Source organism: Mustela erminea, chromosome 9 (assembly GCF_009829155.1).
Source record: "Mustela erminea isolate mMusErm1 chromosome 9, mMusErm1.Pri, whole genome shotgun sequence".
Lineage (NCBI taxonomy): Eukaryota > Metazoa > Chordata > Mammalia > Carnivora > Mustelidae > Mustela > Mustela erminea.
This window is the reverse complement of record NC_045622.1, coordinates 7,204,475-7,217,782: the sequence shown is the minus strand read 5'-3', so window position 1 is coordinate 7,217,782 and position 13,308 is coordinate 7,204,475. Positions and strand designations below refer to the sequence as shown.

Sequence of the window (13,308 nt, the reverse complement as noted above, 5' to 3'; positions counted from 1 at the left end):
TTACAAAGCCCTAGACCTGTCAGAAATCAAATTTATGTTCAAGCTCGACTGAGAAAGAGAGACTTCCCCCAATTTTATTAGCTTGAGCTTAACTTCTTGGTTCTAAACACCATATCCATCTGTATCAATGCAATACTGTTAATGAGAGAAGCAGCTTATTCTTAAAACCTTAATCTTTATCCTGAAAGAGCAGATCTTCTAAAAGAAGCCATATTCCTTGGTACCCTCTTAGTATGTGTCAGACCTCAGAAATTGTAGGTCCTAGATTTTTATGAACCAGAGAGGCAAAATATTGATGTTCTTTATCTTAGCTAATCCTTCCCTGCAGGTGTTCCAAGGGGATCCAAGGTCTTAGAGGCGTGTTTGTTTCATAAAAATATTCTAATAGGTGGATTTGTAAACCTTTCTGCACAGGGCCAGATAGTAATACTTCAGGCTCAGCAGGCCACACGGTTCCTGGTGCAACTGTCAGCTCTGCTGTTGCAGAATGTAAGCGGTCTTGTACTGTACATAAACACGTGACGGTATTGAACTGAGTGAGGGTATGCGTGCCTGTGAAACTTTACTTACAAAAACAAGGCATTGGGTTAGTGGGCCATAGTTTTCCAGTCTCTGTTCTAACTCTTCTAACTGGGGAGGAAATAAGTAAGTCATTTCAAAACCTTCCTTTCTAGAAGAGACTAGAATAGATTTGAAGTTTTCCGATTTATTTTCAACATTTAAAATAATTGACACTTTTGTATAATTCTTAATCACAAAAGAGCCATTGCCTTGTCTATGTTCTTGAAAATGATATTTATTGAAACAAGTTGATAGAAAATAATGAATATTGGGAATATTTAATTGAAGATTTAACTTTAAAAGCCAAACTTACTTTTTCTTTCTTCCTTTATTGTACAGAAGAAATTTTTATTATGAGAGAAGAAGCAGTGTTATTTTCTTTTGTTTTTTGTTTGCTTGTTTTGATGAATGATACAACCTTGAGTATTGTGTGCTTTATTTTATATATTAATCAAATCAACAAGTTGGAAAGAATGATCCTAAGAAAAGTTTAATAAGTTAGCTTGATGTCCCAGTTTTAGAAGGCAAATTCTAAAATGAATAATCCTAGAATTTAGTTGTGACAACATTCAGTGTTACATACATTGTTCACCCTTATAGCCGAAGAGCCACATAAAATATTTACATTATTTTATTGGGAATTTAAAATTTAACCATTTTTCTTCCTACCCCTCTCTAAGCCTTGCAGATTTTAACTGCAATTAACTAAATTAATTCTGACCAAGAGCAACAAAATTGAGAGTGGTAAGAAGCGTGTATGTTACAGCTAGCTTTCAAACCTTATGACAGACATACAGATTTTTAGTTTTTTCTCCTCTCTGGAGTATAGAAAAAGGGAGAATCATTTTTTTGTAGGACATTGCACCCTCTTAATAGGTGACGTTCTATTATCTTTTGTCACAAAATGTCCTTGTTTTTAAATAAGAGTTCTCAGAATAATGTTTAAAATTAGTAGTTTTAAGCTTATTTAAGTGCTAGTAATATTTGTGCTAATAATATTTTCCTTTCTTATTCAACTCACTGAAAAAGAGAACAATTAACTTTATGATCTGTACACTGCAAGATCAAAATTGATGTCATTTATCTCCAGGTATTTACTTTGTCTTCATGCCTGAAGAATGGATATATACCAATAACTCAAAAGTTATAGTAATTCATGTGATTCACATCAGAATTCCTCTTCTGAATTAGTATTGTTTTCAGTCTTAATGCCTTGGGTTTACTCATCTGATACTTAAATAAGTAAAACGTTATATGTAAGTTTTAAAGTGTATTGTTTTATAGTTTTGAAACAGATGACAAGTTCTGTAGGTCAAAACTTTGTAGATCATATTTTTTAAAACTAAAGATGACTTCCAGCCTTATGATGTGAGTTAAATTACAAAGTATTTTCATTTCTTCAAGTTTTTTAATTGTGTAGTACTTAAAAATATTTATTAGGCTTTTGCCAAGTTAAAAACAAAGCATATGTTCATTTGCAGGTGTGCTAATTTTAAGATAGATCCTTCGTTAACCTTTTTGGCTTCTTCTTTTGATAATGAGAATAATTGGAATTAACCTTTGTTGTGGGGGGTGTACATATATTTGACAGAACTAGAAGAACAGACTCGAAAAGCTCTGGAACTGGACCAGGAACGAAAACGAGCAAAGGAAGAAGCAGAAAGACTTGAAAAGGAGCGTCGAGCTGCTGAAGAAGCCAAGTCCGCTATTGCAAAACAAGCTGCCGACCAGATGAAGAATCAGGAACAGCTGGTCAGGAACCTGTCTTGGTTCTATCTCAGAGAGAAAGAAAAATTTAGACAAAAGCATGAAGCAAAGCTTGTAAAACTAAGTATATTAGATCTTCTGGAAAGTAAACCAAAGATACAAGTAACCTAATCACAAAGTGTGGAAATAAACCTAAAAATTTTATTTCTGCATGAAAAAAAGAACCCAAAAAACCTAAAGATAAAACAATGAGATGTCAGTAGAGTCTATTGCTAACAAAAGATTTCTGATTCACTTAAACTTTGCATAAGCCATTAGTGTGTTTTACTTTAGATAAATTGACAGTATGTTCTGATACCTTCTTAAAAGATAACTATAGGCCGTAATTTATTGGGTGTTTGTTTGTGTAGTGGACTGCAGATATTGAGTAGGCATGACATTTAAAAGATCCTGGAATTAAATATTGGTTCAAACATTTACTTGATATGTGGCCTTGGGTCTTTCTGAGCCCCAGATCCTTCCCTTTGAAAAAAGGAATAAAGGCACCAAATATGATTGTTGGGGAATCTAATGAGCTTATTTGGCAGCATACTCTTTAAGTTATAAAGCATTATATAAAATGCAGTTTTTTCCTTTTGTGGGGTTTAGCAAGTACTTTATTGATCAGAGTTAAAATGTGCAATTCAGGTGCTGTTTTTTAAGTTCCTGCTATTGAAACGGGAAGAACTGCTTATCCATAAAATAATAAAACTGCTTTCACTGTCTTCTTACTAGTGGATTAGACCTACTATAAATAAGATGCTTATGATCTTAAATACTAACTTTTTTAAAAATGAAAGACTAAGAGAATCATAGAAAGTCTAAAGCATATACATTAAAGCTTTAAAGACAGAATTTTTTTTTTTTTTAAGATTTTATTTATTTATTTGACAGAGAGAAATCACAAGTAGTTGGAGAGGCAGGCAGAGAGAGAGAGAGGGAAGCAGGCTCCCTGCTGAGCAGAGAGCCGGATGCGGGACTCGATCCCAGCACCCTGAGATCATGACCTGAGCCAAAGGCAGCGGCTTAACCCACTGAGCCACCCAGGCGCCCCAAAGACAGAATATTTTTGAAAAAAAATTTTTATTATTGGTAATTATGTTCTTTATTTTAGGCAGCAGAACTTGCTGAATTCACTGCCAAGATTGCACTGCTGGAAGAAGCCAAGAAGAAAAAGGAAGAGGAAGCTACTGAGTGGCAACACAAGGTGATCATTTGTTTTCCACTCGGTATCATTTATTAAATATCTTTTTTTTTTTAAGATTTATTTATTTGACAGACAGAGTTCACAAGTAGGCAGAGAGGGAGGCAGAGAGAGAGGGAGAAAGCAGGCTCCCTGCTGAGCAAAGAGACCAATGTGGGGCTTGATCCCAGGACCCTGAGATCATGACCTGAGCCGAAGGCAGAGGCTTTAACCCACTGAGCCACCCAGGCGCCCCTAAATATCTATTTTTGTACCCAGCAGTCTGCCGAGTTTGTAGAGGTATATAAGATACTGTCACAATTTAGAGGGAAAAGATACGTGTGTGTATGAATGTGTGTGTATTGTCATAATTACTAATCTGTTGATGCAAGCTAAGAACGGAAGAGGTGATTAATTTCTGTGGGAATGAAGCAGGTGTTGGGGAGACTCTTGTAAGTTTTAAGTGGGATCTTAAATAATAAAGTCAGTTTGGGGGTAGAAAACATTGTGAGTGGTTAGAGACTACAAAGGTCGTCATTCCAGACAGGGAACTGATGGGTATAAGAAGTTTGGAAGTACATGGCAGACTTGAAGGACAACCAGTAAGTAAGCAAAGCTTTAGGGTATAGGTTCAGGAATCTTGAGAGATGTGGCTGGGGAGTTACAGAGGAAATAAAGCTGTGAAGGGCTTTAAATAAATTGCAAGATGATAGGGAGTGTCTGTAGACATTGGGCTTTTAAGATTTTGAAATAGGATTATAGTATGATCAAGTATGGCTGTATAAAAATAACTTAAAGTAGAGAATGGATTGGTCTAATGGGTAGGATTACCTAAGAATGAAGAGGAGCAGGGATCATTGAGAAACATCTTGTGGTAGACTTAGCAGGGCATGGCAACCAAATAATGGATATGAAGAAGTCGAATTAGAGGGATGCAACGAAGATGATACATATTGAGTTTTTAAAAAAGATTTTATTTATTTGTTAGAATGTGAGCGAAAGAGCGAGCACAAGTCTGGAGGGAGGGCAAAAGGGGAGGGACAAGCAGACTCCCTGCTGCGCAGGGAGCCCAGCACAGGACTCGACCCCAGGACCTTGGGATCTTGACTTGAACCGAAGGCCAATGCTTAACCAACCTAGGACGCACCTAGGCGTCCCATAGTAAGATTTCTAATGTAAGTTTCTTAGTAGATGAAGCCACTGCTGTCTGAAATAGTACACAAGTGAAAAATCAGAGTTTAATTCAAACTTTAAATGTTAACTCTTCAATGCAACTAAAATAATTTTTAACACCCGAAGGTATATAGTTTTATGACTTTTTTGCAATGAATGTGAATACAGTTTTCTTTGCCTCTTAAATTTTCTTTGTAGCAATTTAAATTTCATAGGGAAATTTTGATAGTGAGAATTATGTATATGTGTATATATGTAACTCTCAAAGCAATAGAACTTGGTTAACCCATTGGACGACTTTCTTTTTTTTCTTTTTTTTTTTTTAAAGATTTTATTTATTTATTTGACAGAGAGAAATCAATCACAAGTAAGCAGAGAGGCAGGCAGAGAGAGGAGGAAGCAGGCTCCCCGCGGAGCAGAAAGCCTGATGCGGGGCTCGATCCCAGGACGCTGGGATCATGACCTGAGCCGAAGGCAGAGGCTTTAACCCACTGAGCCACCCAGGTGCCCCTGGACCACTTTCTTTATTAGAATTTCTGAGACACATAAACTTTTTTAGAATTAATACCAGGGAGGCAAATCCTGTGAATTATAGAAATGAGGAAGTGACACGAGAAAAATCACATTCCCAGAAGCCAGGATCACTGTTTTAACACCTTAGTGCAGATCCTTCTAGGATCTTTTCCTGTTTGCGTGTATATATACATACACACTTATGTGTTCAGAATGAGGTCATACTGTACATATGCTCCCATTTTAGTCAACTTCTCATCTCACCTGTATTAGACTATATTCATTAAATTTTAAAATTCAGATATAATTGATGTATAACCTATTAATTTCAGGTATATGACTTTGTTGTTTGATACTTGTATATATTGTGAAATGAGTTAACACCCATCACAAGAAAATTTTTTTCTTGTCATGAAAACTTTTAAGATTTACTCTCTTAGCAACTTGCAACTTTCAAATATACAATACAGTATTATTAACTGGAGTCTTCATGCTATTTGTATATTACATCCCCATGACTTATTTATCTTATAGCTGGGAGTCTGAACTTTTTTTTTTTTTTAATAAGATTTTATTTATTTGAGAGAGAGCAAGCATGATTTAGGGGGTGGGCCAGAGGGAGAGGGAGAAAATCTCTAGCAGACTCCCCATTAAGCACAGAACCTGATGTGGGGCTTGATGCCAGGACCCAGAGATCATGACTTGAATCAAAGTCAGATGCTTAACTGACTGAGCCTCCCAGGCACCCTGGGAGTTGGTATTTTTTAAACACTTCTCCCATTTGCTCACCCTCCCTGCCACCTCTCACTTCTGGTAACCAGGACTTTGTTCTCTGTATCCATGAGCTCTGTTTGATTTTTTTTACGTTTACGTATAATTGAGATCATATGGTATTTGTCTTTGATTTATTTCACTTTGCATAGTGGCCTCAAGTTCCATCAGTTCAGACACAGACAGCTAGATTTTCTTTTTTATGGCAAAATAGTATTCACGTGTGTGTATACAGCACTTTTCTTTACCTATTCATCTGTCAGTGGATCCTTAGGTTGCTTCATATCTTGGCTGTTATAAGTAAGGCTGCAGTGAACATGACGGTATATATCTTTTTGAGTTAGGGTTTTCATGGTGGGGGATAACTACTTAAAAGGGAAATTGTTAGATCATAATGGTATTTCCATTTTTAATTTTTTGAAGAACCTCTGTAGCGTTTGGCATAATGGCTGCACGAATTTACGTACTCAGTAATGGTGCACACAGGTTCCCTTTCCTGCATATGTTCGACAACACTTGCTATTTCTTATCTTTTTGATAATAACCATCTTGAGTGGTGTGAGGTGGTAGCTCATTATGGTTTATATTTGCATTTCTGTGTTGATTAGTGATGTTGAGCACCTCTTCATGTACCTGTTGGCCATCTGTATGTCTTGTATGGAAAAAGACCCATTCAGATCCCCTTGCCATTTTTTAGTCAGATTGTTTTTTAACTGTTAAGTTGTATGAGTTCTTTATAATTTGGGTATATGATTTGTAAATATTTTCTCCCATTCAGCAGGTTGACTTTTCATTTTCTTTTTCATGGTTTCCTTTGCTGTGCAGAAGCTTTTCAGTTTGATGTAGTCCCACTTGCATATTTTTGCTTTTTAACTTTACTTTTGGTGTCAGATCCAACAAATCATTACCAAGACCAATGTCAAGGAGCTTGTTCTGTGTTTTCTTTTAGGAGTCTTACGGTTTTAGGTCTTTTGTTCAAATCTGATTATTTAGGGTTGATAATTTTGTGTGGTGTAAGATAGTGGTCTAGTGTCATTGCCCCTGTTGCATATTCTTGGCTGCTTCATTATAAATTAATTATGTTTGTGTGGGTTTATTCCTGGGCAGACTGCATTCAAAATTGATCCAGAATCTTTTATAGCTGATTTGCCAGGCCAGGGTCCAAATTAGGACTTTGCATTGTGTGTGCTTGCTTGGAGGACAGGCCATTTTATGATACTGAGTTATTGGAAGGACCTGCAGATTGTCCCTTTTTTTTTTTGTCTAGTTGTTTCCTCATGGTGTTATTCAGCTTGTCCTTGTATCCGTATTTCCTGTAAATTGGAAAACAGACCTTAAAACTTGAAGGATTCAAGTTAAGAAGTTTTTGGCTATGATGCCTCTTAGGTGAGACCACCATATAATTTATCATCCAAATTAGAATGTATTTTAGAGTGAAAGGTGTTATTATTAATAATTATACAATGACAACAGTGTAAAGCCGGACTTTTTTAGACAGAACAACGCAGTATACCACCCAAGCAGTTGGTATGTTGGATACTTCCTATTGCATCATCTCAGAAGAACACTTAGTATCTGGTTAACCTACCATGAGTGATTTTAATTGATCACTGGATTAGAGTAATGGTGGTCTGATTCCTCCATTTACGGTGACTTGCTTCCCCTTGTGGCTAAAATGTGATCTCTTAGACATGGCATTCTTTGGCGTTTTACTAGTACCATTTCTCATCAACCATTTGTATAACAGTTTTTGCAGCATTTGATCATTCTTGCCAGTATTAACAATATTAATAGGTTTTGCAAAGTTATGTAATTTAATTCTGTCACTCCTCCTTGCTGGCATTCTCTATAAAAACAGAGCTTTCATCAGTAAGGCTTATTTTCATTACCCTGAAATATATTTTCTTTTAGGAAGGAAGGATAACTTGATTCTTTTAATTACCAATTTTCTTTTTTTTTAAAGATTTATTTATTTGTCAGAGAGAGAGAGAGTGAGAGCGAGCACAGGCAGACAGAGTGGAAGGCAGAGGCAGAGGGAGAAGCAGGCTCCCTGCGGAGGCAAGGAGCCCGATGTGGGACTCGATCCCAGGACGCTGGGATCATGACCTGAGCCGAAGGCAGCTGCTTAACCAACTGAGCCACCCAGGCGTCCCTTAATTACCAATTTTCAAAAGGAGGTTGCTGATAAGCTTATTTTTAATGTTCAGGCTTTTGCAGCCCAGGAAGATTTGGAAAAGACCAAAGAAGAACTAAAAACTGTGATGTCTGCCCCCCCTCCACCTCCACCACCACCAGTCGTTCCTCCAACAGAAAACGAGCATGATGAGCATGATGAGAATAATGCTGAGGCTAGTGCTGAGTTATCAAATGATGGAGTGATGAACCATCGGAGTGAAGAGGAACGTGTAACAGAAACTCAAAAAAATGAGCGTGTTAAGAAGCAACTCCAGGTATTTAAAATTTGCAGTTGAATGCACATTAATAATATGGGTAGCATTTCCCCCGTTTATTGAGCTAAACTTATTAAATGGGAACATTTTATTTTTTTAAAGTTTTATATATATATATTTTTTATCATGTTCAATTAGCCAACTTATCTCATTATTTTTTGATACAGTGTTCAGCGATTCATTAGTTGCTTATAACACTCAGTGCTCATCACCACACATCCCCTTAATACCCATCACCCAGTTACCCCATCCCTCTCCCCACTCCCTTCTGTAACCTTCAGTTTGTTTCTCGGAGTCCAGAATCTCTCATGGTTTGTCTCCCTCTCTGATTTCTTCCCATTCAGTTTTCCCTCCCTTCCCCTGTGGCCCTCCGCACTATTTATGTTACTATTTATATTCCTTATGTTCCACATATGAGTGAATCCATGTAAGTGTCTTTCTCTGTTTGACTTACTTCGCTCAGCATAATCTCCTCCAGTTCCATCCATGTTGATGCCAGTGAAGGGTATTCATCCTTTCTGATGGCTGAGTAATACTCCATTGTATATATGGACCACATCATCTTTATCCATTCACCTTTTGAGGGGCATCTCAGCTCTTTCCGCGATTTGACTGTTGTGGACATTGCTGCTACGAACATTGGGGTGCATGTGCCCCTTTTTTTTCCATTACATTTGTATCTTTGGGGTAAATACCCAGGAGTGCAATTGCTGCATCATAGGGTAGCTCTATTTTTAACATCTTGGGGACCCTCCACACTGTTTTCCAGAGTACCTGTTCAAGCTTGCATTCCCACCAACAGTGTAAGAGGGCTCCCCTTTCTCCATTCCCTTGCCAACATTTGTCATTTCCTGTGTTGTTAATTTTAGCCTTTCTGACTAATATAAGGTGGTATCTCATCATGGTTTTGATTTGTATTTCCCTGATGGCCAGTGATGTTGAACATTTTTTTATGTGCTTGTTGCCCATTTGTATGTCTTCTTTGGAGAAGTGTCTCTTCATGTCTTCTGCACATTTATCGACCAGTTATTTGTTTTTTGGGTGTTGAGTTTGGGAAGTTCTTTACAGAAGAACATTTGGTGTTTTTTGTTTTTTTTTTAAGCCTTTACCACTAGCTGGCCTTGTGGTTGGTTTGTGAGTGGTTGGCCTGTAGTTACCTTGTTTTATTTTTTCCATTGTAGCAAATGTTTGTTAGCCTTGGGTGATTAACCCTTAACTGGTAAGTTATTCTTTAATTACAGCTTGACTCAACGTTAAAAGGTAGGAAGTATTTTAATGCTGTCTTTTTTTTTTTAAGATTTTATTTATTTGACAGAGAGAGATCACAAGCAGGCAGAGAGAGAGGGGAAACAGTCTCCCTGCTGAGCAGAGAGCCCAATGCGGGGCTCGATCCGAGGACTCTGAGATCATGACCTGAGCTGAAGGCAGGGAACCAACCACTGAGCCACCCAGGCACCCCTTAATGCTAATTTTAAAAGACAAATAAATTTAGTTTTTAACCAGTGAAGTTTGCATTAAAAACATATAATAGACTACCTGTATGACATTACATAATCTGAATTATTTGTTCACATTTTATAATGGCAAAAGATCAGTTTATTAAAAGCACATAATTAAACCAAAATAGGAAATTTTAACTTTATTAGACCTTTTTTCCATATAAGTTCTCTAATTTTTTAATTGGTGAAATCTTTAAATAGTAATAAAAAGTGATCGGAGAGTTTTAATAAATAAAGACTTTGGAGAAAGTTTCTCTGACGGCATAGATTTCAGATCTTAAAATAGCATTCTGTAATATTTCCATTGAACTTTTTTTGTAAGTTATTTCAAGTATTGTATGAGAAAGTTAAGGAAATGTAGAATAGTACACAAAGTCATCATGGTTGATGAGTGGAGAAATGAAATGCAAGGAGGGTACTCTTCCCTCACCTCTACCTGTGCTGTGACTACAAGCAAAACAGAGTTTTTGACAAGGGGAATTTGACTATGGGAAAATGTAAGATTTGTGATTTGTGTATTTTTGTCTTTAAAACTTTTCATAATCTTTCTAAAACCTACCAAAAAAAATAAGTCATTTTTTTCTTTCTTACCTATAGGCACTAAGTTCAGAATTGGCCCAAGCCAGGGATGAAACCAAGAAAACACAAAATGATGTTCTTCACGCTGAGAATGTTAAAGCCGGCCGCGATAAGTACAAGACTCTGCGGCAGATTCGACAGGGCAACACCAAGCAGCGGATTGATGAGTTTGAAGCCATGTGAGAGCTGTTATTTTGCATACGTGTTCTTCATAAGCTGAACCACCAACAGAGAAAAGCAGGCCTTTGCAGATGTGATGGAACGCATCCCACCTTGCCAAAGCACTTACACCAATTGACTGTGGTGGCTAAAGACATACTTGAGGGGAGCTCTTCAGCATTAAGGCAGTGTAATGTCATGCTTGATTTTCTTTTCCTTTTGGCCCAGGGAGTGGAGGACAGCGTTCCATCGCCTCCTGTCACATTTTCAGTTTCCATTGTTTTTTTTTTTCTGTTGGAGATTAACACTAAGGATCATGTCTGACAAATGTGTATGCGTGATTTCAGCACTTTGTACAGTTCAAAGGATGATGGTGACTTTATGAGTGGTTAGCTGGAGCGCCCTGTTTTCTTTTGCCCCTTCCATATTTTGCCTGTGTGTATTTCCACATTCTGTCTCACTCATATTTCCCCAGCGTGCCCTTCTCCTTGCTGTGCTGATAGCCATCATTCTGCCATCATACAGGTCATCGGCATGGCTAAAATGAAGGTAGGCAACAGGATAGACAGACAGTCTTTGATAATTGTGTAGAAGACAGCTATGAATCATGAAAAGGATTAGAATGTTTAATAGTGTAGGATGCAGCTGGTGGTTAATGTTTTAAGTTCCAGTTATATTATTGGATATTTGATATTTGCCTACTTAATTACAGTCATCTTCGACAGCCGAATTGATTGGGGTTTCATCTCCTTTCGTCTTTTGGTTTTCTTTGCTTACTGTTCACAAAGGTGTAGACAGCAGGTAGTAGTTCCCTGGGAGAATTTATTGATGAAACACTACCTGCAAATAGTAATTGTCTCTGAAAGATTAAGAAGTCTGTTCTTTCATACACTGATTTAGACAAACAGGTGTTTAATTAAAAAAAAATCATTTGTTGGTAACTTATTGTAATCATAAAAAAAAAAAAAAAAACCAACCCTGGACCTTTCTGGAAGGGCAGCACATGAAAACATCAGTTCCAAGGAGGGGACAGTAATACTACCTCACTCCTACACCTGTGGTGATTCTTTGTTCCAACCCAGTGGAGTGTGTAAGCTCTGTGTTCTAAAATACATACCAGTACTTTCAATCATGCAAGGAGTATTTCTGAGATTTCCTTCAGAATATCTTAGAGTGCTAAATTTTTAACTGCCTTTGTTGAGCTTAATTGCAGGACCAGCTCTCTTGGAGGGATGTTGTATGTCCAAGGAAGAGAGAGAGAGAGAGAGAGAGGGAGAGAGTATGTGTGTGTATGTATGTGTGTGTGTGTGTGTGAGAGAGAGATTTGCCCTTGTAGCATATGAATGTCTGTACCTTCATTTCTTGATATAATTGTTACATAATCATTTCAGCAGATTTGGTTTCTAAATCATTGTGCTTATTTTTTTCATTCTCTAGCTAAAAATACGTAAATTTGGTTTGTTAATCCTACTTTAGAAATTATAATTTTAGGTTATATTGAGTTCAGCTATGTCTTAAGAAATCTTTCCAGTTGAAAGATGTTCTAATATTTACATGTTCTGGTATTTTCTTTATTGTAAAACATCTAGACTTGGAGATAAGGAAAGCCTTGTTTTCTCTGTGTGGTTCAGCTACTTTTCATTTGGTATTATGCACTCAAATTTACATTTATCTATTAAAATTGCCATTTTGTTAAGCATTTTTCATGCACAGTAGATTCAAGTTGTGTCTGAAAATATCTCTTGTGCTTTTTTGATTTTGCTGACTATAAAAGGATTAATCTGGGCAGACATGAAAAGGAAAGGCTTCGCTTAATATATTTTTTTTGGACTTTGTAGGACAAAAGATAACTGGTTAATAACCTTGAAGTGACTGTTGTATGGTAGTTGTGCACATGCTTCAAAACACTGCAGAAGAAAATATTTCTCCTTGCAGCACATTAGAGGAATAGACGGTGAACTCTGCTCTTCATGCTTTAAAGCATAAGTGTTCACTGTTCCAAAGCATCAGGGCCATTGCCATAATAAGTGGAAACTTGGACTTCCATTGGATTTTTATTAATTTTCTACATTTTGAATTGTGTGCACTACCATTGCTACATCAGTTTGATATCAGTGTTGGAAAACTACCAGTTATATTTGCTGTTTATAATCTATTTGTAGATTAGGATTAAAATGGATTTAATCCATTTTTAAAGCTGTGTGAATTTTTCTAAACAGGAACAACTATTTGCAATATGGTTTCATAGTGATTAAACCAGTTATAACTCTTATTAGCAGTTGAGAGCACATGTTCATATAGCAATGTAAAATATATTAATGAGTATTTGGTAAATTCCAACAGACTTTTCCATTAGCATAATTTTGTGTTGTACAATTAAGTTACAATTACATCTATAATTTTGGATAACATTCATTGGTTAACAATAAAGTGACAAAAGCTCATGGCTTCAAGGTCCACTGTTGTTATTTAACATGGATTTTTTTTTTATATTTCTCAAAATTAGGTTCTCTATAAGACCCATGAATCATCACATCTTAAAAGTGAGAAATGGATAGGGAAAAATTGCAAAATCCTCACAGATTTATCTTCCGCCAAATTATACCTCTTTTGGTATGGAAGTAATAGTGATTATTAATTTTGTGAAAAATTAAATTGTTAACTCTTTTGATAA

The 13,308-nt window shown here is 36.6% G+C and overlaps 1 protein-coding gene across 2 annotated transcripts in view; it reads left to right on the top strand.

Annotated features, from left to right (window-relative positions):
- Window positions 1–13,308, top strand: part of RDX (radixin) — an 87,649-nt gene that overhangs the window by 50,040 nt on the left and 24,301 nt on the right. Inside the window, exons 12-15 of one of the 2 annotated variants that reach the window (XM_032356357.1) lie at window positions 2,153–2,313; window positions 3,422–3,514; window positions 8,155–8,397; window positions 10,494–10,654. In XM_032356357.1, the coding sequence (XP_032212248.1) occupies window positions 2,153–2,313; window positions 3,422–3,514; window positions 8,155–8,397; window positions 10,494–10,654 (658 nt within the window). Of the gene's footprint in view, window positions 1–2,152; window positions 2,314–3,421; window positions 3,515–8,154; window positions 8,398–10,493; window positions 13,088–13,308 lie in introns of those variants that run through there. The other variant, XM_032356356.1, reaches the window with a different exon arrangement.